This window comes from Delphinapterus leucas, chromosome 5 (genome assembly GCF_059928025.1).
Source record: "Delphinapterus leucas isolate spDelLeu-1000000601 "Yukka" chromosome 5, BTC_Dleu_Yukka2, whole genome shotgun sequence".
NCBI classification, from domain to species: Eukaryota; Metazoa; Chordata; class Mammalia; order Artiodactyla; family Monodontidae; genus Delphinapterus; species Delphinapterus leucas.
The window spans coordinates 131,641,019-131,668,430 of NC_143133.1; the positions used below are offsets into that span (position 1 = coordinate 131,641,019).

The 27,412-nt window shown below is 40.0% G+C and overlaps 1 protein-coding gene across 1 annotated transcript; it reads left to right on the plus strand.

The window, feature by feature from the left end:
* Positions 1–14,030: 14,030 nt before the first annotated feature.
* On the plus strand, positions 14,031–17,364 carry NPY1R (neuropeptide Y receptor Y1). Its single transcript, XM_022582174.3, has 2 exons — positions 14,031–14,901; positions 15,020–17,364. Exons 1-2 carry the CDS (start codon positions 14,203–14,205, stop codon positions 15,470–15,472), a joined length of 1,152 nt encoding a protein of 383 aa, XP_022437882.1. The 5' UTR covers positions 14,031–14,202; the 3' UTR covers positions 15,473–17,364.
* Positions 17,365–27,412: the final 10,048 nt, after the last annotated feature.

Below are 27,412 nucleotides of genomic sequence, written 5' to 3' on the forward strand. Positions count from 1 at the left end.
AGAAAAATTTGATGGTGACAAACATTGTTTGTTTCCCCTCCATATTAGGGGGGAAAAAAGAAGAAAGAAATATTGTTGATAAAGTTTCCCACTATTAGTGTACATTCTTTTCCCTGAAGCTAGTAGTAACTATATAATGATATTTAATTCATTCTTTTTAAAAGTTGTGGGTGTCTTAAAGCAAATCATTCTATATCTTATTACATTATTTTAAATTTTTATTACAAAATATATAAAGGAAGAGAACATGGATTCCTTTGGAGACACAATATTCTATCATACAATTTCATACATAGGTCATATATTCTTCCCTTCTGTAGGTTAAAACTCCACACAAAAAGTGTAGTTGATAAATACCACCTCAATATCATCTTAAGATAAATTTCCATTTCTTAGCTAATTTTTCAAGGTTAAAAAATTAAATCTAGTTATAAAGCTAAATATAGCTTTGCTATATTTAAGTGGAAATGAAAGGGAAACAGTTTATTTATTTTTGGTATGTCAGTTTGTTTTTAATAGTCTTTAAAAAGGATGTTTAGAGAACTGTTCAAAGCATAAGTTCAGAATCAAAAGCGGATATGGTTGAATAATATGCTCCTTAAAACTGCATCTGTTACCATATTCTTACTCTTATGCTCATAGGTAATTCACATTTTAAAAGTATGTTATTCAGCATGTAGAAAAATATATGAGACATATTCTCTACTAGACATTACATGCATTTTCATAGGCAGTGAAGTCCATTACTCAAGCTTACACTGAATGGGGAAAGCAGAATTCAACACATAAGAAAATCCAAAAATATAAGAATCAAGAGAAGTATAATAGTAATATGTATAAGTATATACATGTGTTATGCATATGTATAACAATAATCCATCATAGCTACAAGTGCTAAAGATATTTTTTAATGTTTGAGATGAACAAATGGGCTTGATTTGTGATGTTTATAATTTATATAGTCTTATCCTATTTCTTGTTCTTCAATCCCTCAACAAAACTGTTTTCAGTATCTTATGATATGCCAGATATTATTCTAGGCTCTAAGCTTTAAGAGGTGAAAAAAAATAATCACTGCCTTCCAGAGATCCCAGTGTAGCTGTGCAAGTACATAACTGACTGCAATATAGTATTCTGTGTTAGAAATAAACTCAGAGACCAGTAGGAATAAAAATAGGAATATAAATACAAACTCAGCCTGTGGGGTGATCTGGGGAGATGGAGAGATAGACATTAGAGAGGGCTTTGTAGTTGAGAAGATACTTGAACTGAAGTTTGAAGAACTGGTGAAAGTTAAACCAGCAGACGGAGGGGATGGGCAAGTAAGAAGTGGGGGGAAACATGAAGGTGATAGAGAGTGATATTCAGAGACCTGCAGGTAGTTCAGTTTGATTGAAGTCCATGCGGAAATGGGTAGAGGATGCTACTGAAAAGGTTGGTTCACAAGGACATTGTTTGCACTTTTCCTGAAGGATCTGGAGAGCATCTAGATGATTTAAGCTGGGCGGTGACATCACTGGATGACCGTGACAGCAGTTGGTGGCAGAGAGACCATTGAGTAGAGAATTAGCTAGAGCTTGATGGATATAAAAGAACACATTTGAGAGATATTATGCTGTGAATTCAGTGGGAATGTGTGACCGATTCCCAACTGACCCAATGAATTTGAGACCAGTTGAATTTTAGAGTGTGAGAGAGGGAAATACTGGGATGATTCTCAGGTTCCGGCTTGAGGGGTAGAGATGACGACACTGGTTTGTATTGGGTCCACCAGCTGTGAAGCACATTTGCCAAGGAAACCTAGGAGAGGTCCGCACTCTACATGGAGATTTAAGGTTACAAATGTACAAGCGTGTCAGTGATGGCAGAGGGTATGATTATGTTTGAAAGTGAAAAAAGGGAGAAGATTAAGAATGAGGTCTCTGGTAAACTTGGGAATTTCAGGGCTGATCAGGGAAGAGACAGGATAATGAAAGGCAGGACACACAAGTTTTATTTGGGTGGTCCTGGACAGGCTTGCATGACAGGGAAGTTTCTCCCAGAAAGAGACCTTCCAGAGACAGTAGTATGAGCTACCATTCAGAAGGGGGATGGGACAAGGGAATCCCCGGGGAGGAGAAAACAGAGGGAGTCTTAGTGTCTAGGGGACACCACTCAGTGGCAAGGTGGGGAGACTTGGATCAGAGAGCTCTGAAGGGCAGCGTCTTTTATGGCTACAGGATTTGTCTTATCCATGGTTAGCAGATGTTTGGCGCAGTTTCTCAGAGTGTATAAAGCAGGTAGGCTCTAAATAACTAAAAATATATTTATTTGGACTGCATATAAAGCAATTAGATTTGTGAGAATTTGAGGTTGATGCAGTCTGGCATTTGTGTCCTGCCAGCTGTGAAGAAGTAAACAATATGGGGACCATTTGAGGCTAATACACAGGGGCCACCTCTGGCCGATTGATTATAACAGTATCCTAGGAAGCAAATCACCTAGGGAGGAGATGGAGACAGCAGATCCTTGGGAAGAAGACAGAAACAGCTAGTAAGGAAAGAAAACCATCTGAAATGTAGTTAGTGAGGTCAAAGGAAAAGAAGGTTCCAGGAGAGGATGGTCAAGAGAGTCAAATGCAACGTGAAGAATTAAAGTCTGAATTATACCCACCGGTTTAGTCATTGCTTTCCCCAGCAGAAGCAGGTTCCAGTGGGCCATATGAGAAGCGATGAGAGGACAGGGAATGTGCCTTATTCTTGGAGGAGCGACCAGGACAGAGAAGGCAGCTAGAGAAGCTGTGACAAGGGTGAGGGAGTTACAGTGAGGAAGAGTGAGCAATTTTGTCTTGCTGTTTTTGTTTTCAGTGTTGAACCAAGAAAAAGGAATTGTCAAATAAACAGGTATTTTTGTTATGTTATCGTTGTGTAAAAAACTTCCCAGAACTTAATGGAAAACCAAAAACTCACGGACTCTATGCTCATGGATTGAGTGGGTCAGCACCTCAGGAGAGCACGACGACGATGGCTTGTCTCTGTCACATGACATTTGAGGCATCAGCTGGGAAAACTCAGTGGGTTGGTGCAACTCAGTGCCTGGAGACTGGGTCAGCTGGGCTGGAAGATCCATTGCCAAACTGAGGGACATGAAAGGGAATAAATACCCTATGGCTAATGGCATTCTTTCATTCTTTTTTATGGCTGAGTAGTATTCCACTGCATATATGTACCACATCTTCTTTATCCTTATATCTGTCTGTGAACATTTAGGTTGCTTCCATGCCTTGGTTATTGTAAATAGTGCTGCTATCACATTGGGATGCATGTATCTTTTGAAATTATGGTTTTCTCTGGTTATATGCCCAGGAGTGGGATTGCAGGATCATATGGTAGCTCTATTTTTGCAATGCAGATGGACCTAGAGATTATCACACTAAGTGAAGTAAGCCACACAGAGAAAGACAAATATCATATGATATCACTTATCTGTGGAATCTAAAAAAAAGAATGATACAACTGAACTTGTTTACACAACAGAAATTGGCCCACAGACATAGAAAACAAATTTCCCAAAGGGGAAAGGGGGTAAGGGATAAATTAGGAGTTTGGGGTTAACACATGCATACTACTGTATATAAAATAGATAAAACAGATAATCAACAAGGACCTACTATATAGCACAGGGAATGATGCTCAACATTTTGTAATAACCTGTAAGGGAAAGTATTCTGAAAACGTATATATATATCTCTGAACCACTTTGCTGTATACCTGAAAATAACATAATATTGTAAATCAACTATACTTCAGTAAAAAAAAAAAAAATACCCTATGGCTTTTACTCCCTTCAGAAGGAAGGAGGAGTCCACTGAGTCTGAGGGTATGAGGTGGGAGGCTGGGGAGAGGGGTGGCTATTTGAAATATCTTCTAAGAGGAAAGGAATTGGGAGTCATCCAAGCCTGAGAATTTCTGAGTGACATTGAAGGCTCAACTGAGGTTTTGAATTTGTAGTTGCAATAACCTGCACATTTGAGTAATTTCCACCAACATACTATACTAGCGAGAGTGGTAGCTAAGCAGTCTCTTAGGATGAGAAGGATCGGGTTATACCACAGACCATATTTGGCTATATAACCTCTCTCTAGATTTATATGTATCTGGGGAAAGAAAAGCAACAGCTAGACCTTAAATAAAGGGATGAATAAGGGATAGTTACCTAAGCAAAGTGATACCCGGCAACACTTCTCACCACCTCTGTGCCCATCTGTCATATTATTTAGGTGTACATAAGGAATCTTTCTCCTGTCTTTGGGAAATATTGTCCCATCTCAGGATGGGAAATAGCTTTACATCATGGGGCCAAGTCTGATCTGCTGATGTTGAGATGGGGTCTAATGTCAACCCTGAGATTTCAGGGCTGGGGTGGAGGTGGGTGGAGGTGGGCAGGATGTTTGTCATGGATGAAGGAAGGTCAGTGGTTGCATTCATACTTGCCCTTCTCACCAGCTAGCTATGCCTACACCTAAGAAGGGAGTGATAATAATTATAGTCAAAAGTAATAATAGCAAAGGTCTTTCCATTATACCATGCAATAAATACATAACATTACACATTTGTTGAATGTCTAAAGGGTGTCAAACAGGATGAAATCTGCAGGAAAATGTTTGAATATTTACTAAGTAATTTTAAGATCCTGGTCGTATGGAATCTATTCTGACAGAGTTGTATAACAAAAGCTCTAAATTTGTAGCCTATGTAACCAAATGAGAACTTTCTTGAAGTGCATTCCCATTTTAAATCAAGAGCGAATCCATAAATAGTATTTGGTGTCTTCTACACAAGGAAGATAATTGAATTGTCTATATACTTGTATACTAACATTTTAACTAAATTAATTGTCACTTTTTTCTGCTAAGTTAATTCTCTCAAAAAGACAGTTGAATAAAGTGATCGTATTGACTTTTTAATTGTACTAACCAATTTAGTCAAAGCTCTTTACCTACTGTATTTTATTGGTCCTAAGATGAGGGCTTTTAAAAACATTTAAATTCTCTAACTTTAAGATTCATTTACAATTGACTGTATGTCATTGCTTTACTGGAAGGATTTTCTCTTTGTTGGTGGTCCATAAAATAACATTGCAGCTTACATTCTATGGCATCATAGATTCAAAGAAATGCCACAGGTAAGTCACTGAAAGAGGGAAAAATTGGCACTTCATTAATTCCTAGAATAACATACTTCGTATTAAGTTCTACCTTGATGGAATTTCCTCCTAATCAATATCAGCTACATTTTAGTTTTCACATGTGTTAGTGACCATCAGGGTTTTTCTGAATGATAATTTATGATAATTTTCATGAATCAAGGCCTAACAGCATTTCAGGAACTTTAACCCTTGCAGCAGAAATTCATCAGGAGACCAGTAAGTTAATTACAGCGTATAAATTCCAGCAGTAAATATAGTGATAAATAATTTTATCTAGCCAATTATTGAATCATGGAATTTAAAGGGCCAGATCATAAAGTTATTCCATTTTTTATATGATAAAACTAAGATCTACAGAGATTTAAGGAGTAGATCCTATTCCTTTGTTAAATGACAGAACAAACCTATTGCCCATCAGAACATGAGAATAAGTCTTTAGTTTAATTCTCTGGCTGCTGTGAAATTTCAGAAGGAAATACACAAGATGCAAAAAAATTCTCTCTCTCCAGCAAAGGTGAGGTTTTATCTAGCTTGAATCCCAAATAGGAAAGTATGCAACTGACTGTTCACTTAAGAGTAGAAAAAAAAAAGATCTTTAACACACATATTCTTTTAAACACATCTTCTGAGGAATTCAGATTATTCTTTAACACATATTTTCTGAGCAACTCATGTTACTTTGTTTATTTCAAATCTTCCATTAGATTACATTATACAAGGATCTTATGTTGTATTTGGTTATTATACTATGCTTAAGTTTTCTAGTTTACACATTGGAAAGAGTCTTAATAAATGATAGTCCTAGAGAATTGTATAAATTCGCTGTTTTTGTTCAGCATATCAAAACTTCCCTTTATATCACAAAATTTGACATAGAAAAAAAGTCTTTGAGAGCAATGATCTTTCAAAGACTGGTATTTGTTATTAATGTCTCAGGAATACAGCTTTAGGGACTTCCCTGGTGGTACAGTGGTTAAGAATCTATCTGCCAATGCAGGGGACAGGGGTTCGATCCCTGGTCCGGGAAGATCCCACATGCCGCGGAGCACTAAGCTCGTGCACCACAACTACTGAGCCTGCGTTCTAGAGTCCGGGAGCCACAACTACTGAGCCCGTGTGCCACAGCTACTGAAGCCCGTGCGCCTAGAGCCCGTGCTCCTCAACGAGAGAAGCCACCACAATGAGAAGCCCGCGCACCACAAGGAAAAGTAGCCCCCGCTCGCCGCAACTAGAGAAAGGCCACGCACAGCAACGAAGACCCAACGCAGCCAAAAATAAATTAATTAATTAAAAAAAAAAGAATACAGCTTTGTAAATTGGACTTGGGGGGTACTTTATAAAAATTAATAAGATGACAAAATACAATGGCCACAGTAATTCAGGTATTCTTGCAGACATGCTTTTATTAGTATTTTTGGAAAACACAGAAAGGAAAGTGTCTTTTAATGAGTCCAAATTATATTCTTAAGTCCAAAATATTTGCTGATATAGCAAAAACATTTACCTAAAAATGTATTCTTTTCAGAGAATTAAATTATTTCATTTGTAATTCTTGCAGCAGACTAAAAAGAGCCAATTAGATGATGAAGACCTTGGGGTAAATTTGCTTCTATGAACAGAATGTGACTTAAGGGATAAACAGAGAGTGAATAGAAACCTAAATGAGTTATTGCTCTTTAAATAACTGAAATTCCTAAATTATGTTTTATATTTTCATCCTTGGTTAAAAAAAGAAAAAGAAAGAAAATATACGTGCCATTTTACTATTCCTTAATCACTAGTGGGCTTTTAAAAAATATATGCTCATACATTTTGTTAGAGTGCATTTATTACCTGACTGTGATATATCGATTCTTGGTCATAATCCCTTTCCAACTTTATAAAAATATACCTAATTACAAATATTTTAGAAACCTTTCCCGGCGGGGGGGGGACAACAGAGATTGTGTACATCATAATTTATATAAATGAATGAGTTAGAGTTTCTACTGAGCTTTAAATAGTATTTATTCAGTCGAATAACTAGAAAAATAAAACATTTTTCAACGAAGTTCAAGTAATTCCATTTGTCTCAGAATTTTGTTCTGCTTTTAGTTTGAAGACAGATTGCGATCATGGTTGTTATATAATGAAACTTGTATGCATCTCGTAGGCAGTGTCCTGTATCTTTATTAGGAAGACTCTTTATTACTTGAAAGTTTGATTTGGAAGAAGCTGTATTCATCTACATCAGTAATCACTCTGTGTGTGTGTGTGTGTGTGTGTGTTACACAACTTTGGCTTTTCGAAGTAGAGTAGAAGTATGTAAAACACCTGAGGGCAGTGTATCAGCAATTAGCTTGAACCATCAGGCACCAGGATGGCTTTGCACCGTCAACGTGCTCTGTGTACATTCTGTTCTTTTATTGCTTCATATTGTTCTGTACGGTAGTAGATTAAGTACCGAGGAAACGGCACTGACTCTTCCTGACCCGCAAGAAAATGTTCCTCTCCTCGTGCTTCCCTGAAAGGAGCAGCTCGGTGCCGGGAACAAATCTGCCTCAACGCATTTTTCTAGCGGAGAGAAAGAAGGACTTAAAAAAAAAAGCCCCTTCCATCTTATCGGAGATTCGCTACTTTTGCTTCTTTAAGGTCTTCTCTTTGTTCATTGCCAAAAAGGAAAAACTTCTGGCTCCGGCGTGAGAAACCTCCGGACGTCACAGGAGAGGCTAGGCACGCACGAGCGGCGCAGTCGCGGTGGGCTTCGCGTCCCCTTCCCCGGAGCTGGGTTTCGCGCCGCTGCCCGCACCGCCGGCTCAGCCTCCGCCGCGAGGTGGCACCGACAGCCAGCGACGGCGCGCGGGCGCGACCTCAGCCCGGCGCAGCGCCTCCCTCCCGGCCCCGCCGAGCGCAGAGCGCGCACCACCGCCCCGGGCGCGCGGTCCGACAGCGCGCGCGGCTCCCGCGCTGCCCCCCGAATTCCCGGGGAGGGGTGCGGGGGTCTGCGGCGCCGCCCGGGGGTTGTCACGTGGCCGAGACGAGGTGGAGCTCCGCTTCAAGGGCGGCTCTTCCCCTCCCCACCAACCTTTAGGCTTTGAGCCGGAGAAACACCCGCGAGCTTTCCTTCCCGCTGCGCTCTCTTCCACGACCGCCCTTCCCGCTTTAATCATCGGGCTAAAAGACGGATCCGGCAGAGAGGGTAAGTTCCAAGAGTACACCTTTGAAAGGACTGACTTTAGAGGAATCTGTCACCGATGGGGTGAAGGATGAGAGAGGAAGAAAGGGCACGCGAGTCCCGAAACGAGCTCTGGGGAGCGGCGGGGGCGCAGGCAGCCTTCGGTTCGGTCCCCGCGCGGGCGGGTCGCGAGGTGCTCCAAACCACCGGCCACCCGGCACCGCCTGCGGTGCGGGGCCGACGCCTCTCTACGGGGGTTCCCTACGGGGTCCGAGTCCCCCTCCTCTGGCTCTGGTGAGACGTCGTCCTCCCTCCTTCGCTACCTTTGGCATCTTTCCCGAGCCTCTGCGGCGTGGCCGCGCTAAGCTTTTGCGGAGGAACGCGCGGCTGGGACGGCCGGGGGAGGAGGGCTCGCGGGTCGGCCTTCGCCCTGCGCGCCGCACTTGTGCGCGGGGAGCGACCCGGGGCCCCGGTGGGCGCCCCGCGCGCGGGCTGCGTCGAGCCCTGCCCCCCGGTGCTGGCCTCTCCAGCCTGGCTCTGCGTCCCCAGGAGACATCATACTGTCCCCTACTTACGAGTTTCCATTGTCCAGCTCTTCAGCTCCTTTACACCGGTGGTGGTGGAGCGCGGCTGGGTAGGAGATTGCGGATGGACTGGAGAGGGAAGTGGCCTAAGAGTGGCCCGGTGGTCTCCAGGTAGATTGGAGAGAGGCGAATGTTCTAAGGACTGATGCTGGGCCAGAGTCAACTAAGTTTGGGCAATGCTCGTTTGGTTCTGGTTGTTGTAGATGTTTTCTGCTCTGCCAGCCTCATCATCATGGGTAGAGACATCTGACAAATGGGTGGCAAATGTGTGTGTATGGGGGGGGCGGGGAGGGAGGGAGTATTAGGAATGAGGACAGTTTGGGGCAAGTCATCTAGTTACACGGTATGAAAAAGGTGGGCGCATAAGCGTGCCGACAGGAATTTTGATTTAACACATCCCATTTCCTGAGTTTGGTAACTCAGGAAAAACCTAGGGGAGGGGAGGGGAGAGTGAGCAAGTGTGTCTTGACATTCCTTTTTTTTTTTTAAAGAGTTCTCAGATTTGCCGTGCCCACCAGGACCCTATGGGAAAGCATAACTTGTCGGGTGGCACACAGGCGGGGGCCGGGGAGCACGGAGCTTGCCTGGCTCTGCCTGAAGGGGAGTCCCAGCAACAGCGGCTGTCAGTCCCTGGACTGCAGGCTGCTTCCCCGGTGAGAGCAGAAAGCTGTCGGCCGGGTTCCTCACCCATGACCAAAGACTGAGCGCTTTTCGGTGGGTGACTACTGCTTTATTAGTCTTTCCTTATTGTTTTAAGGCAGCTGTCAGTTGAGCAAGCCCTCCTGGAAGGGAAAGGAACAGAGAATTATGTAACTCATGTGAATAAACTAGCAGTAACTTTGGGAGGATGCATGTAGCAAGGCTGATTTCTTTTCCAAAAACAAGGGAGTTAAGCAGCCGGTTCTGAGTATATGACAAAATTTATCTGCAGCACGTTATGACCAGAGAGCTGTATTCTCAGGCAGTAACAGCTCTAAGAACAGCAGGCAGTAAAGGCCAGCATTCAAATTGGAACGGAGAAGCAAATTTCCCTTTGGAAGGGGGCTAATTTGCCAACTGGATGTATGTAGTGTCTCTGTTTTGTCTCTAAAAGCACATGGCAGCTATAGTGAGATGCAACAACCTTTCATTTTTGCAGTGCCTGCAGTGGCATACCTTACTTTAGAAATATATATTGGAATAGTAAATATCAAATCATTTTCCTTGTCAAAGATGATGTATGTAAATTCTTTCTCAATATTATTTTCTGACAATTATTCATCCTTGAGATTATACTAAGGTAGGCTGGAAATACACATTTTATCCAATGCAGAACTGTTTTACCCAACTGGAATGACATGCACTTAGCAAAGGAGTCTGATTTCAAATACATTAAAAAACTGTGAAGTTTGCATTTTCTGTATAGTTAAGTTAACTTCTACTTAGTAAGAAAACTGCTATTTCCCACAGGATATGTCTAGCAAATATAATTTCAAAGGGGTCAGAGTAGAGTTTCAGTATATTTAACCTAAATTCATCTGCAAGAAAACTTTGCAGCCCATACATTGTAATAATTTAATAAGTGTTTGCGTTAAGTCCCATATGCAGTGAATTTTGTCAAAGTCAGTTGGTAGATATAAACTTTCTTTCTTCCTTTTCACTGCAAACACCTTGGTCTGTGCCTCCATTATCTCTCACCTGGATTATTCCACTAGCCTCTAAATGAATCTCCCTACTTCTCTCTCCCGTCTTAAGTCCTTGCAAACAACAGCTAGAGCAATAATTTTAAAACAAGTCATAGAACTTCATGCCTTTACCAAAGACTCTCCAGGGAGTCCTTGTCTTTCTCAGAGAAAAAGTTGAAGACTGTCCCACGGAGTAAGGCCCTGCAGTGTCTGTTTCTCCCCTGCTTACCCTCCCCGCTACTTCCCTATAGTCTCTCCCTCATTTATTTCGCTTCTCCTCTGTTCAGCACACGAAGCACACTCCAGTCGTAAAGATTTCATGTTTGCTATTTCCACAGGGGATGCATCCCTGAGGCATCTGCCTGGCTTCCTTCCTCACTGTCGGGTCTTAACTCACACGCCATCTTCTCCGGCAGTCAGAGGCCTTCCCGCCCTCCCCCTCCCCAACAATCCCAGGTCCCCTTCCTTGCTTTATTTTTCTCCATGGCACTTACTACCATCTTGTGTCCTGTCTCTTTTACTGATTTCTTTTTTCTTGTCTGCTTCTGCACACAAGACTAGAAACTCAATGGGAACCTCACTGTTGTCTCCACTAAAACCCTGCCTGACACAAAATAGTGTTCAATAAACATTTATTGGATGAATGAATTCTCTTTCAGAAACAATTCCTTTTTTTTTTTTTTTTTTTTTGCACAAAGTGGAACATTCCCCTCCCCACACACCATGTACCTGACCTAGTAAAATGGCTCTCATAATTAACATCCATTTGGCATGTCAAAGGACTATGATAGTGTGGACAAGAATGTCCCCTGCCGCCTGCCGTATCAGTAAACAAAGGATGTTGTGGGCATCAAGCCATCAGCCCCTGCAGTCACCCTGGACGGTGCACCTGACGGGATTCTGGATAGGAGAGAACAGGATACTGGCTCCAGATAATATTTCAGTGGAGCCCAGACTCTTGTATCTTCCCATACATAGAAAAGTGCTAAATTCATTAACTTGAGATGTCTGGTTTGCTTTAGTTAACAGCAATCTTTTGAAGTTCCAGCTACCTGCCTTTTCTTGCAAAAACTCCTGTATATCCTGGCTGCGCCCTGACCTCTTCTGAGCCGTCCCTCAGAGCATCTGAGAGGCTGCCTCCCGGGCTTGAGTCCTCAGCGAGTCCGCCGAATAAAAATAACTCTCAGCTTTTAGATTGTGGGTTTTTATCAGTCGACAATAGAATTCAGCTATTGATGTTAATAGCAATCACACAAGAACCTATTATTCCATCTGTGCACCTACTGTGTCATCAACACACTTTTATTCTAAATCTAATATTCGCAAAGTAGTATGAAATATACGTAGTACCTACCTTCAAGAGACAATATTACAGTTGTGAAGAGCCAATGAAGGATCTAAGGGACTAAATGGTGCTTTGAAAGATGGGTAGAATTTGGATGCGTGATGAGGCGTTGCAGAGGCGAAGATGCAGAAGCTAAAACAGGCCAGGGCACTTGGTGACTGTGAAGGGACCTGCCCGCCTGGTACAGAACATGCCCCGTGGGGTTGTTAGACCGGGAGTGTAAGGCAGAGTAGCGGTCCTCAAGTGTCAGGTCCAGGAGGCTCAGTGGTCCCTACCTTGTGTGTCTCACCTGGCACTGTGTGCAGAGGGGGAGCCGTGGGTAGGGCGTTAGAGGATGCATTTTCCTGTCATGCTAGTTCTACTAATGAAGAAAAACTCAGATACCTGTGCAGTGACGTTCACTATCTTGCCAGCAACCTGACTAGGACGTATGATGCGAAATTTTCTTGAATTCTTTAGTGCGAAATTTCCAAAGAATTTTTAGATTAGCGCTTGCTTGCTGCAGGTTTGTTCTCAGACACTGAGAGACACAGATATTCTCTCTCTTTGGTATTCTTGAGAGAAAAGTGTGTTACCAGGGAGGTTCAGGAGTCTTTCCAGGCTGTTGACAAGAAGAGGGGAGAACGTTTCTATAACGTTCACACTTGATACCTTTCCTAGTCCAGATGCTTTCATTCTCACTAAGTGGTAGCAACCTTTCTTTTTATTCTTCAGTTTTATAAGTTGTAGTTTTATAATAAAAACACCCCATATTCTAGAAAGCAAAAGTACCCATATTCTAGAAAGCAAAAGCAAAAAGGAAAGGTTCAATAGTGGCATCACTTAAAAGGCAAGAGCATATTTTGTTCATTAAAGTTCTTGTCTCCTTTTCAATGGAAGTAATTCTGCATGATTTTCTTTATTGTTCTCACAGAAGAAAGAAGTGCAATTCTGTTTCTTAACGCAAGCACAATGGCCTGTTAATTAACATAAGAAACCCCATCTCATATATTTACTTAATAACGTAAAGGAAATCAGAGATTTTTTTTTAAAGGAGCTTTTAAGCTCTACAGGACTGTTGTCTGTGATTTGTTTTGTTGGTAAGAAAAGAGTATTCCTATCACAAAATGCTGTGAAAGATCAAAAGTACGACTAAAATTTAGATCCCTGCATTGTATCTGTATACAGTCTAGTGGGGAGGGAGGATATTTCCATGAAGAAAACCTTAGAAATCCTTTGAAAGCTTCTGACATGTTAATAATATTATAGAATCTTAAAGGCAGAAAGAGCTTCAGAGTTACCCAGTTGAATCTCCTACACAATGTGAGAACTTCCCCGAGCCTTTCGAGTAGTACTTACAAACTGTTGCTTGTGGAGAACTTGCTGGTTTACAGACAGTTCATTCCATTTGATTAAACTTTTGTTCCTCATAATGACGTGAAATATTTTTAATGTAATCCACTTCCCTTGGTCCTACTTCTAACTTGAGAGGACATAAGATTCTGAGCCACAAGCCAGGGACCACATGCTACCCATTCCAATGTGAGAAGATGTTTGTACCCTTCCTAGTGAGTCTTTTCTGGATTAAACATCTTCTTTTCCGTCAGCAGTCCTTCACAGGACAAAGTTTCTTGATGTTTCACTGTATCGATCATCTCCTTAAAGAGCAGTTCAGTGTTGGTGGGGCTATTACTACAACTTGATAAATTCTTCCTTTTTTATAGTAAGAGGAAGAATTAGGTAAATTTTTTGTTTGTTTTCCTTTGTTGGTGTCATATCTTTTTCATATGTTTTAATCTGTCCTTTTTTTTTTATACCTTCATATTCCTACAGTGTTTAGGAATGTGCTGATGGTCGTTTATGTAAGACTTTGGGCATGAGATTTGTACACACCTTACTAATGTACAGACCACTGCATTTTGCTGAAACTCAATGTGAAAGCAACATCAAGTTAAAAGTATTACTAAAGTTGTTTTTTCAAATTGTTTGCACTGTTTCTACTATTTAAAAGAAGATGTATATATAGAATACATTTTGTTTATTTCAGTGTCTTCCCTTTAAACAGTACTATGAATCAGAATTCGTTTTGACTGCCGTCAATAGAATTAGTAATGCAATTGGTCATTTTCTCTTTACAGGTTGTTCAGTTCAAGGGAATGAAGAATTCAGAATAATTTTGAGAAATGGATTCCAATATGGAGAATAAAAATAAGTTGAGTCTTTGACCTGCTTTGAGGAAACATATTGTCCATTTGTCTAAAGTCATCTGTAATAGCCAAACCAGTCAAAATGAATTCAACGTTATTTTCCCAGGTAGAAAATCATTCAATCTATTATAATTTTTCAGAGAAGAATTCCCAGTTTTTGGCTTTCGAAAATGATGATTGTCATCTGCCCTTGGCCATGATATTCACGTTAGCTCTTGCCTATGGAGCTGTGATCATTCTTGGGGTCTCTGGAAACCTGGCCTTGATCATCATCATCTTGAAACAGAAGGAGTTGAGAAATGTCACCAACATCCTGATTGTGAACCTTTCCTTCTCAGACTTGCTTGTTGCTATCATGTGTCTCCCCTTCACGTTTGTCTACACGTTGATGGACCACTGGGTTTTTGGTGAGGCAATGTGCAAGTTGAACCCTTTTGTGCAGTGTGTTTCCATCACTGTGTCTATCTTCTCTCTGGTCCTCATTGCCGTGGAACGGCATCAACTGATCATCAATCCACGGGGCTGGAGACCAAGTAATAGACATGCTTACGTAGGCATTGCTGTCATCTGGGTCCTTGCTGTGGCTTCTTCTCTGCCCTTCCTGATCTACCAAGTATTGACGGATGAACCGTTCCAGAATGTGACCCTTGATGCGTTCAAGGACAAGTACGTCTGCTTTGATAAATTTCCATCAGACTCTCACCGGTTGTCTTACACCACTCTTCTCTTGGTGCTGCAGTATTTTGGCCCACTCTGTTTTATATTTATTTGCTACTTCAAGGTAAGAAAACTCCCACCCCCCCACCCCCCGCCACCATTTCCATTTTTACCTTCTTTCTCCAAGAGTCCTCATTCAATGAGTGATTCTATTTGAACTCTTTATTTTTTCCCTCCTGTAGATATATATACGCTTAAAAAAAAGAAACAACATGATGGACAAGATGAGAGACAGTAAGTACAGGTCCAGCGAAACCAAAAGAATCAACATCATGCTGCTGTCCATCGTGGTGGCGTTTGCGGTCTGCTGGCTGCCGCTCACCATCTTCAACACCGTGTTCGACTGGAATCATCAGATCATTGCTACGTGCAACCATAATCTGTTATTCCTGCTCTGCCACCTCACAGCCATGATCTCCACCTGTGTCAACCCCATATTTTATGGCTTCCTGAACAAAAACTTCCAGAGAGACCTGCAGTTCTTCTTTAACTTTTGTGATTTTCGGTCTCAGGATGACGACTACGAGACCATCGCCATGTCCACCATTCACACGGATGTTTCTAAGACGTCTCTGAAGCAACCAAGCCCAGTCATGCTTAAAAAGATCCACAGTGATGATAATGAAAAAATCTGAACCTGCCATAGCATTTGGTCCCAGGTGACATCTGCTTAAAACCAAGCACAACCCGCAAAGACTTTAATTCCCTGTTCTCCCAAGGAATAGGGTTGAAATCATTGAAGAAAGATCAAGATTTTCTTGTCTTGCTTTTTACTGCTTTTGTAGTAGCTGTCATAATTATATTTGGAACAAAATGTGTGGGCTTTGGAATCTTCTGGCGATGGTTTTGACCAGACATCTTTGAAGTGCTTTTTTGTAAACTTATGCATAGAATAGAAAGGCTTTTGTATTGTATTTATTAGAAGGAAATTTCTTTAAAGTATTACTGTTCATTGACTTCAGAAGCAAGCACTACACCTGATGCTCTCGCTTGATTGGGCCATCCTTGTTCGATGAGATCGTCAGTAGATTGGGCATTCCTGTGTAAGGCTAGGCGTCAAGCTTCAGCCTGTTACAGAGGTGATGGCATGCAAAAGCAGCATTCAGGGTGTGAGCTAAAAGAGAGTCTGTGTCCTCTATGCCTAGTCTGAAGTCATTCAAAAGTGATTTGCATTTTTTTGAAAGTTTAAGACAGGATTTCATTTGCTCCTAATTGATTATCACGTAAGATAAAAAATACATTTAAAAATACTTCTTAGCTGTGAATATCTTGGGGAATTGGGCCACCCACAAGGATTAAGTGGGACAGCAGTTCCCTAACTTTAAAACTATTTTGGTACCTGACAACCAAATGATTTCAGAGCAGTTCGTTTAACAAGTAAATTAGTATTGCTGCATATGGTTGGATTATATTTTTTTGAATTGATGGTCAAGAGGCTTTCCATTGTTCACAGACTGTTCAGTGTTTGTCAGGCTTCCTAGCATAAATACACACGTAATTCAAAGGCATTTATCTCCAGCTTGCAATATATATAACCACAAAGTGTATTTTCTATACATCAGTGCCTATATACCAACTCATTTTTAACTTTCAATGTCCATCTTTCAAAGGACACCAAGGTACAGTGTTGAAAGAATGTCCACCCTGGGTAGCAGGGGTAAATATAGGAAAACTGAGGACACCTCATGTAGCTCATCTTAACCTGTGTGAACTGTGTGCCTGTGGAATCTTACCAATCATGCACTATGTACTGGGGGGTTGTGTCATGTTAATATACTTCGTTTCATGTACACTGTAATCATGATTGAGCCTCAGAATCATTGGGAGGGAAGATATTTTAAAGAGCAAGACATATCTTTGATGTATTATACAGACATAGTATTAAATGTGTTTGATTTTAGAAGGGCAGACATTTTCTTTATTAAAATTGTTTCTGCTTTTTCTGAATAGTCTCTTTTGTGACTCTCTTTAGCTTCTTTTTTTTTTTTTTTTCCTTTTTTAGCCCCTTGTCTTCCCTCCCATGAAGTTCTGCAGCATCCTCTGTCTGCTTGATGATGAAGCATTTTCTACCCTGTGGTATAACCCTTGATGGTCCAGCCTCTCTCCTTGGCTTCCTGAAGCTTCATGAAGGCAGAGACTGTTTTACATGATTCTGTGTCTCAGTGCATTTAGCAAAGTGCCAAGTACCTAGAAGGTTTTTTTTAAAAAAAAATGTTTTTAAACAATTGAATGAATAAATAATGACACAAATCCTTCCCTCTCATTATTGATCGTACTGACTTTACATTCTGAAATTTTCTTGGACTCCTCCTCCTAGGTTCATCTTTAGCAAGGAGGTGTTTTCTCTTTTATTATGTCACTTTCTAAACTAAGCAAAATGACATTTTAGATTTTAGAAACTTGCACGATTTGTCTTGTAAGACAAGTATTAGTCTTTTGCATTGAATGTTAATATGAATTCAAATTATAGCCTAAGAATGACTTTTAGTTAACAAAGGAAAAAAAAATTCTAAAACCAACCTTTAATGTGTATTGGAAAATATCATCATCTTTCCTTACCAAAACCTGGAATTTGGAACTACCTGGTGTTTTCTGCTTTGGGGGATGAATTGGAGATTTTGTCTTTCTCTACTTAGGTGCTATGGAAACAAACTGCTGCTTGAGAACAGCCTGAAAATGCAGGTGCATTCTTGATAGCACATTTGCTGAGATACCATTTCTAAAATCTTCATTTAGCCATGTAGGCTGCTGATTCCTTAGCTTTTCAGAAATAATGACCTGAATACCAAATTCTTCTCTTTTATCCAAAGACGTCGATGAACTAGTGGTAAAGTCTAGGGTCGACCACAGATCCACTGTGATTCAAGAAGAAATAAACATGCATGTTAAATACAAACAAACCAGGACTTCCCTGGTGGCACAGTGGTTAAGAATCCACCTGCCAATGCAGGGAACACGGGTTCGATCCCTGGTCAGGGAAGATCCCACACGGCGCAGAGCAGCTAAGCCCCTGCACAACTACTGAGCCTGCGCTCTAGAGCCCGCGAGCCACAACTACTGAGCCCGCGTGCCTAGAGCCCGTGTTCCACAACAAGAGAAGCCACCGCTATGAGAAGCCCACGCACCACAAGGAAGAGTAGTCCCCGCTCACCGCAACTAGAGGAAGCCCGCGCGCAGCAATGAAGACACAACACAGCCAAAAATAAATAAATTTACTTAAAAAATAAATAAATACAAACAAACCATTGGGTTTTCTTTAGAATAAAACTCAATTGTTGGCTTAGTACAAGAGCATAATTATAATGTAGCTTATACAAATTTAGAAGAAGATAATAGCCAGCATTTTAAAACACTTACCTGTGCAAGTACTATGTCAAGGGCTTAAGTACCTGGGAGGATGCATGACTGATGTGACCACATTACAGAAGAGACAACCAAAGCTCAAGTTGAAAAATTTGAGCCCCTCCCTGCGTAGCAGGTGCAGCAGGAACAAAACCAAGGTCTGGCCAGTGACACCAAGCCCATCAGTGTGCTGAACTTATGATAGAGTTTTAGGAGATCATTTCTCTTTCTTTCCTTACAAGGGACATTATTAGGACGTAATACCATTCACCTTCATTCTGATTTCAGCTGTAGAAAAGACTGAAGTGGAAGAGTGGAGGGAAAATGGCCATGATGATTACAAGAATTCCCTTTTCAGTTAATTCCACTTGAAATAGTATTTGATTATTCATACCACCTTTATTTCTTTACTGTTAACTGGATATTCTCATCCACAAATTTCCAAGGATATACACATGCACATCATACTATATCTTCAAAATTTGACAGCCAAGGAAATGTGTATTTTGACCAAGTATTCCTCCACAACAGTGAAAGTGGTGGAAAGAGGCCAAGTTAAGCTGAAGTTCCAGGGATAACTCTAGCCTTGTTCAGAGAGTTCCTGGGCACTACTAGGTCTTTCCTCACAGCTGGGATTGCTTTCTCAGCAATCAGGGATTCTTCTGGAATGTAGTTTCTCAGTGAGCATGAATTCTTTCATCGTCTCCCTATTTTCTTTGTCTACTTATCCCTGTGGGCCATCAAACAACATGTCAGACTTAAGAGTTGGAGCCTATGAGAAGGAGAGCATAGCTTTCTAGGGCAAATGAGTAAGATTTCTCAAATTTCTTTCATTTAATGATTCCTTTATTAATGTATTTGTGTGTGTGTACATGCAACACATTGTATGGATGTGAATACATATATATTTTTAAACATATAATTCTACAATGGGTTTATTTTCATTGCTATTATTTCCAATCAAAATTATCACATACTTTGGGCTTCCCTAGTGGCACAGTGGTTGAGAGTCCGCCTGCCGATGCAGGGGACACGGGTTCGTGCCCCGGTCCGGGAGGATCCCACATGCCGTGGAGGGGCTGGGCCCGTGAGCCATGGCCGCTGAGCCTGCGCGTCCGGAGCCTGTGCTCCACAACGGGAGAGGCCACAACAGTGAGAGGCCCGCGTACCGCAAAAAAAAAAAAAAAAAAAGTAATACAGTTTACTTATTTTGCCTATGGTCCATATAATCCATATGACTGGTTGAAAAGTGAGTAGTAAAAGCAATCAAGCAAAATATTGTGCTTTTCCCAAATAACAAGGGAAAAAAAAAAAAGGTGTGACTGACTTATTTTTCTTGTTTCTGTTTTTATTTCTAAACTATATTTTACAGGTTGTTGTGGTCCCCACTCCTTTATGTATGTATATATGTATTCATCTTGAGCCTTAATATTTTACGGCTTTTAAAAAAATTAATGAAATGAGTGAGCATCCATATCAGACATTTTCTCTAGTTCCATCAGTTTTGTTTTCTCTCTTCCTTCCTTTTGGAAGACTGTTTTGAAGACTGCTGTATCTATCCTTTGCATGCATTCCCCCTAGGTAATGTCAAATAAACTTTAATAATAATAGCTTCCAGGTATGGAACACTTATCTGTTGGGTGCTTATTATAATTCATCTCTAATTCCCACTTCAGGTTTGTATTATTGTTCCCATTAAGGCTCATAGAGATTCTATGACTTAATCAAGGCCATGAGGTAGCAAGTGGTAAATTCTGATTCAGATATGTCCAGCTTCAAAGCACATGAACTCTGTTCTATCACATAACACACTGCCCTTTATGGGCATAGAGTTTATCCAAAGGCCTAACAGAGGGCAGGGGACAACCATAGAAATATGGCTCAGGAAAAGTTCCAGGTAACCTTCTGCTGTTGCCATTATCCATTGAAACAAACATCACCTGTTATAGGCACACTGTTTTGGTAATTAGGCATGAAAATTACATCAAAATCTTTTATAGTGTTGAATTGTTTTATTAGCACCAAAGCAACTTAGATTCTATAGACACATGGGATATGCATAAAATGTAATCTTTGCTTTCAAGGGGTAATTTTAAATGAAATTTAATTTAATTGAAAGAAAAGACAGGCAATACTTTCTGTGCACCGATCTCTCTGGGCCTCAGTGCTCTCATTTGCAAAATGAGGAGATTAGACTAAATAATATCTAAGATAGATATAAGTGCCAAAATTATGTGATCCCATTTAATTAAATCTAGGAATGAGTTAATAGAAAGGGGAGACCTAGTTAGGGACTGTTTGCTATACAATATTCTACTGATAACAAATCCTTTAAGAGGAGGTATCATGTAAAATAGAGACATGGTTTAGCAAAGTAAGAGAGACGGCTGTGCCGTACATGAGCAGACCGGGGAAGATGCCAACATAAGGCTGAGGTAGACTGCAGGAGGGTGTGGGGGAGCTGATGAGGAAAATGCACCTAGTTTTCAAAACAGACAATATTTTTAAAGGTCATATAAAGGATATTTTGCAACTTGGAACAGAACAAAATATTTAGAAATATATTTGGGTATGAATGAGGTTGTGGAGAGGAAAGCAAATGGACCAAACTAACAGACTATACACAAAATGGAATTCAGAATTGATGTGGGTTATACTAAGCATAGGGTCATAGAGGCCAGGGCTTGTGGTATGGCTCAGGGAAATCGAGGACACCTGCAGTGAGTATTAAAAGGAAGACTGTGATCTGTCTTCCAATCAAAGGCTTGGAATTTGAAAACATTCGGTTAGAAAGTACTGATGCAAAATGACAACAAATAACAAATGCAATAAAACCATCTCATTCTGAATGGAGTAAAGGGGTTATCAATTGACTAATTGTTTCATAGAGGCTACACCAACAGTTACCGATTGAGCATTTAGTGCCTCACAATAAGCTATAAGTTGGATAATGTTATTATTTTACAGATGAGAAAGCTGCAGCTCACAGAGACTATAGAACATTCCCCCAAAGTCACAGCAATTTGCAAAAGGCAAATTTAATCCTACATCTGGGCGACTCCACAGCATGCCTACCTAAACACTGAATTACTATACTTCCCACTCAAAGCCAAATGGTAGTCTTTAAAGTTGTATACTTGACTTTCAGCTTAAGCACCTGCATGCAATAAGTCTTATTTTTTTCAATCTCAAGATATTATGGTTAGCCTATATTTAATGCTAAATAAGAACAAAAGACAATTCAGAAAGAGAAAGACAAATACCATATGATATCACTTATATGTGGAATCTAAAATATGACACAAATGAACTTATCTACAAAACAGAAACAGACTCACAGACATAGAGAAAAGACTTGTGGTTGCCAAGTGGGGTGGGAGGTGGGGGAGGGATGGACTGGGAGTGTGGGATTAGCAGATGTGAACTATTATATATGGAATGGATAAACAATACGGTCCTACTGTACAGCACAGGAAAATATATTCAATACCCCGTAATAAACCAGAATGGAAAAGAATATGAAGAGGAATATATATATATATGTACAACTGATTCACTTTGCTATATGCACCAGAAACTAACACAACATTGTAAATCAACTAAACTTCAATAAAATAAATTTTAAAAAAAAGAACACAAGACAATTTTGAAAAAAAAGTGCAAATTCTTTCAAGGAAATATCATCTTCCCATTTAAGTGTTTCATTAGGGGAAATTGCACCTGAATATAATTAAATAATGTGTTAAAACTTTAAAAATCACATTTCAAATAAAGTTAGAATTTATAATTAAATAGCCATGATTAAGACTCTAAAAACCTCAGTATTACTAGAGTGTATTAGAAAAAAGTCACCCAAATAAGAAAAATAGGAGGAAAATAAAGTAAGCTAAAATGCTAGAAGCTGTATACTAGGGTTCAGTTAAGAGCTTTATTCACACATTTTCCTTTTGAGGGAATCACAAAGTTGGCACTTTGGAAATATTTCAATTGCTCCTGGTTTCTAAGTCATCTAACACTTCTTTTGTTTATTTTTCATGCTTCCTGTAGTTTGGACATCATATTCCCTTTCCAGCTAGCTTTGTCTGAACATTTCGACACAGTAGTCTTGGCTGGAGACTGGGTGAGGAAGAAACAGCAGACTATAAAGTGAAGAATTTTTATTCAACTTTTGTTTAGCAGAATATGCTCATCTCACTATCAGTTTATCTGAGAAGTAGAAGAATGGATGTCAGCAAAAGGTAGTAGCCATTCAGTTCCATTCAACTAACACTTAATGAGTAGCCCAAATGGTACCAGCCAAGTTCTGTGGAAGATGCTGGCAGTAAAACAAGACAGTCCTCCCTCTTGACAGGCATTAAGTTCCATGGGAAACCTACACAGAAATGCATCTTTTTAACATGTAGCAGATGGTGAGCATAACCCCAGATGTATAGTCACAGTTTTCTGGGAGGTACTTAACTCAAAACTGAAGGAAGTTTCTTGAAGGCACCTGAATCAAGCCTTGGACGTGAGTAAGAGTATTAGCAGCACGAGTCTGTCTACTGTGTGACAAGAATTACGGAGGATCTTCACTTGGCCAGGTAATAGAGCATACAACAAAATTATCAGAATTCTTTTGCTTTTCCTATGTTATACAAATTTATGCATTCAAAACAAAAGTTATCTTTAAACATTTAATAAGAACAAGAATTATTTTAGTAGAGAAAGGAGCTAACATTAATCAAAAGACAAATGTAAATGAAGCGTCAGCTGATGTTCATAGTACTGGAAAAATAATTAACACATCCAAGAATCCTGCTTCTCTTGAATATGTTGGTTCCAAGTCCAGTCATTGATGGGATCAGGAGGTGATTAAATACATTTAGGTTGATTGAGGAAGATGTGATATTATCTGGGCGTCTGTGGTATAAGTTGGAAATTCAAAGGGGGTAGGTACATGTGACACTCAGGGCACGTTCATTTGCTTCTTTCTTTTTTTTTTAACCTTCGAACCCATACCCTCTGCAGTGGAAGGGCAGAGTCTTAACCACTGGACTGGACGGCCAGGGAAGTTCCTTGCTTTAAGTGGAAATTCTTTTTTATTCAAACAATCAGTTTTGGGAACAGAAGCAATTTTCCTAGTTAGGGTAATCTTGGGGTTCTCTATGGCTATGCAGCTATTATTATTTCTAATTATCTTGACTTATGTGACAAAGGTATTTCATTCCAATTTGCTGTCCAAGTCTCTTTATAATAGCCAAGTAAACTAAGTGGAGATCAAGGGGCATAGCCTGTAGGTGAGTTGCACCAGGGAGACCCAGTAGTATGGCTGTCTTGATATTAGGGCTAAAGAAGGAGCATTGCCCACTGCTGTCACTGCTGTTATATTAACCGACAAACGGCCGCACACAAAAGAAGCTGATGCTCAGAAGACGCACGAAAGGCCATTTTCAGTGTTGCTTAAAGCCTGACACTAAATCCCTTAAAATTTGCATTCATACCTTGTATTAAGTAAATCCACTACCCCTTGTCCCCTAGCCCTTCCTTGACCTGTTAACTTTTTAGATGTAAATACTTCATATTTAAATAATGTTTTGCAGTTCATACACCATTTCTACATAGTTTGCTTTATTTAGATATTTTCAACCCTTCACACTAGATAATTATTAGCTCCACTTTACAGATCAGGAAACCGAGATTAAAAGAGGAAGAGAAATAAGTTGTATTTATGCCTACCAGTCTTTAAAAGCCTTTTTAGGTTTTAGGGGGACACCTGTCCCTCATTTTATAGGTGAAAAAACTGGAAATTTAACATATTTAAGGTCACAAAGCTAGTAAATGGTGGACCTGGCACTTGAAATCAACTTTTTGACTCTGGAGTAATTATCAACATGATAGATGATTGGAATCACATATTTTTAAATTAAAATTCATGTGTCTGGCTTATATCCCAGACTTCCTTGGGACTAAGCAATCATATGTGAATTTTGAAAGCTGCAATTTATTCTAATGTGCTCCACTGGTTATGACCCACTGCTTCCCCATTTGCTTCTTTATTATAAATTATCTTCTCAAACTAGACTTAGATCATCAAGAATCATTAATCATCTTTTAAAAATGACTTCTTAATTTAACTACATTTAAACATCTTACATGGAATTCTGATCATCAATTTGATCATTAATCATTATGAAACTTGACTGAAAGATATCCAGGTTTTTACTAGCCTGTAATACCCTAGATATGTTTTTATATTATAATGACTTAAAACATCTTAAGCACAAAATTTAACAGTTAAGACAATATTGGTACAGAAATAAATCAGTAAAACACATAGACAGTACACCAATGGAGACGTCCACATTTTTAACTAAATGAGTATATATTTGGGTATATAAAACGAGTACCCAATTCAGGATCATCATTGTTGTTGTTGACAGAAGTGTTTCTACAGAGCAGGGAGTGGGGTCTTTCAGTGTAGTTCTCACATGAGGAAATTCAAGAAGAGGTCAGTAACGGGGCACAAACTTCCAGTTCTAAGGCGAATTAAGTCTGAGGATCTAACGACTATAGTTGATAACACTGTAGCGAATAACTGAAATTTACTAAGAAAGGAGAACTTCAATGTTCTGACAAGAAAAAAAGAAGAAAGGCAAACATGTGAGGTGATGGATGTGTGAATTAATTCTATGGGGAATCCTTTCACAATGTATACATGTATCAAATCATCATCCTGTATACTTTAAATATCTTACAATTTTATTTTTCAATTATACCCCAATAAAGCTGGGGGGACAACAATGTGCTGATATCCATATTTCATTTAAAATACTGTTAAGAAAAAGGAAAAACTCTAGAAAAATTGACAAAATATTTGAAATTCACAAAAAGGGAATTCAGTTTGCTGCTAAACATATAAAAAGTGTTTAACATCATTAGTAGTCAGGAAAAGGTGAATTAAAACTACAATAAAATACCATCGCACACCCATAAAGTTGGCCAAAATGGGAATGGTATGAGTTGCTTACACTGCTGGCGGGAGTGTAAGTGGGTACAACCACTTTGGAAAACAATTTGGGGATAGCTAGCAAAGTTGAAAAAATGCATATCTGATCATCCTACAATTTTAACCCTAGGATAGAATTTGTAAAATCTCTTGCCCATGTGGAACAGAATACATTTGATGTAAAAACTGTCTGTAGCATCATTGTCCTTAATTATCCAAACTAGAAGCAATCCGAATGTCCAATTAGAATGGATAATCATAATATATTCATAGATCAGGATATGTTCTAGCAACAAAACTAAATAAACCCTGTTTCCTTCCCAAATCTTCCACAGATAATAATTAATAAATGAAACTAGACAAGAAATCATATCTTTTGTATGATTTCACTCATATGAATTTCAAAAAAACACAAAACTAAACCTCATTTTTAGGGATGCACACATATTTGGGAAAACTATAGCTAAAGTGTTACTGTCAAATCAGGGCAATTGTTACCTCAAACGGCAGGAAAGGAACGGGATCCGGCAGAGGCACACAGCGGGGCAGAGGACTCCTTGGAGGGCAGCTTATTTCAGTTCTCATTCTGGGTGTTCTCTTTATAATTATTCATTATGCTCTTCAATCACACCTTATATGAGCAATTATGCTGTATGTGTGTTCTGTTTCTCAATTTTGAAATGGCTTTCAAAAGACTGCTTAAGCAGAAAAACCTCACATAAATACCGTCAAATCTGAGTATAATTAGAATTTGGGGTAAGGATAAATCTTATGCCTGGTTTACTGGTGAAATATTATATATATGTATAATTATTAGCACCCATCAACTGGGTTACCTTTGTATTGCCATGTGGTAGGGAGTGGTTGGGGATTCTGGAGCTGCTTTTTCAGCTAAAATACACATTTTAGACAATAATCTCTAGAAATCAGAAAGTGACAGTACAGCATTGCTGCTGGTGAAAGTAACAATGAGGCTCCTGTAGGCGAGGCACGGTGAGGGAGATTTTAATCAGCATGTTTACCTTGGTATGAATGATACTCCCACTACTTCCTGTGTCCAGAGTGTATTATTAATACTTCTGTGGGTAACATATCTTCCTTCCAAGGCCTTTCCTCTCTTTTTTGTTGTCCTGGGTATTTAGGAAAAGGCTGTGATTTACCACTGGGTGATTCTCACATGAATCTTTTCACAAGAGTCTGATAAAAAGGATCAAACAATGGATTTTTATTAAAATATAAAAAATAAAACTATGGGCAGCATGGCAACAGATTTGGTCATAAAACCAGGAGCACACAGTGTCAGGACTAAAACATATTTACACATTAAATGAGAACATTATGAACACGCACACAGAAAATAGAGCTTAGCACGGCAATGTAAATGGAAACCAGCCCTTATCTAATTTGACACTTCCAGGATCCTTCACCCTTCACCATCCAGGGAAATAGAAAAGAACTAAATTACAGACAAATAGGGGTGTTCTTTCCATCATGTCTAGATTTTTCCTTTTGGCCAAGAGATGTACTACTCCCTTTTTAATTCTGACTCATGGGTCATGGTCCTAACAAACCAACCAGAAAATGATGACTTTTCTGAAATGAGAGCAGTTTTTAGCTCTTATTTAACCAAGTGCAGCAGTCAACATCCACTTGTCACTTGGCATCTGTCAAGTGCCTTATATATATTATTTCCTTTAATCCTCACAAAATTTCGTAAAGTAAGCAACATTACGCTCCCACTCTACAGGGGAAGAAACAGACTTAGAGAGATTGAGAATTTTGCACACGGCAAACCAGGGCTCAGGGAAGTCGGAAGTTAATCCCAGGAGCCTGATTCCAGAGGCCACACCTTAAAGATTCCAGAGGCTGCACCTTGAAGACAGTCGCTAGGATGGTGCCCGGACAGCATCCTTAACAGCCTCAAGTAATGATGGCAGATTTTAGAAGCACATAATTTACTCCCAGAAATTTTATCCATGGAGAGTCTAGCATGGGTGATAAAGAACCAGAGACATTTCTGCACCAACGGAAAGACTTTCATCTGTAAACCCGTCAAAAGCTTCATGCTGGGCTTCCCTGGTGGCGCAGTGGTTGACAGTCCGCCTGCCGATGCAAGGGACACGGGTTCGTGCCTCGGTCCAGGAGGATCCCACATGCCGCGGAGCGGCTGGGCCCGTGAGCCATGGCCGCTGAGCCTGCGCGTCCGGAGCCTGTGCTCCACAACGGGAGAGGCCACAACAGTGAGAGG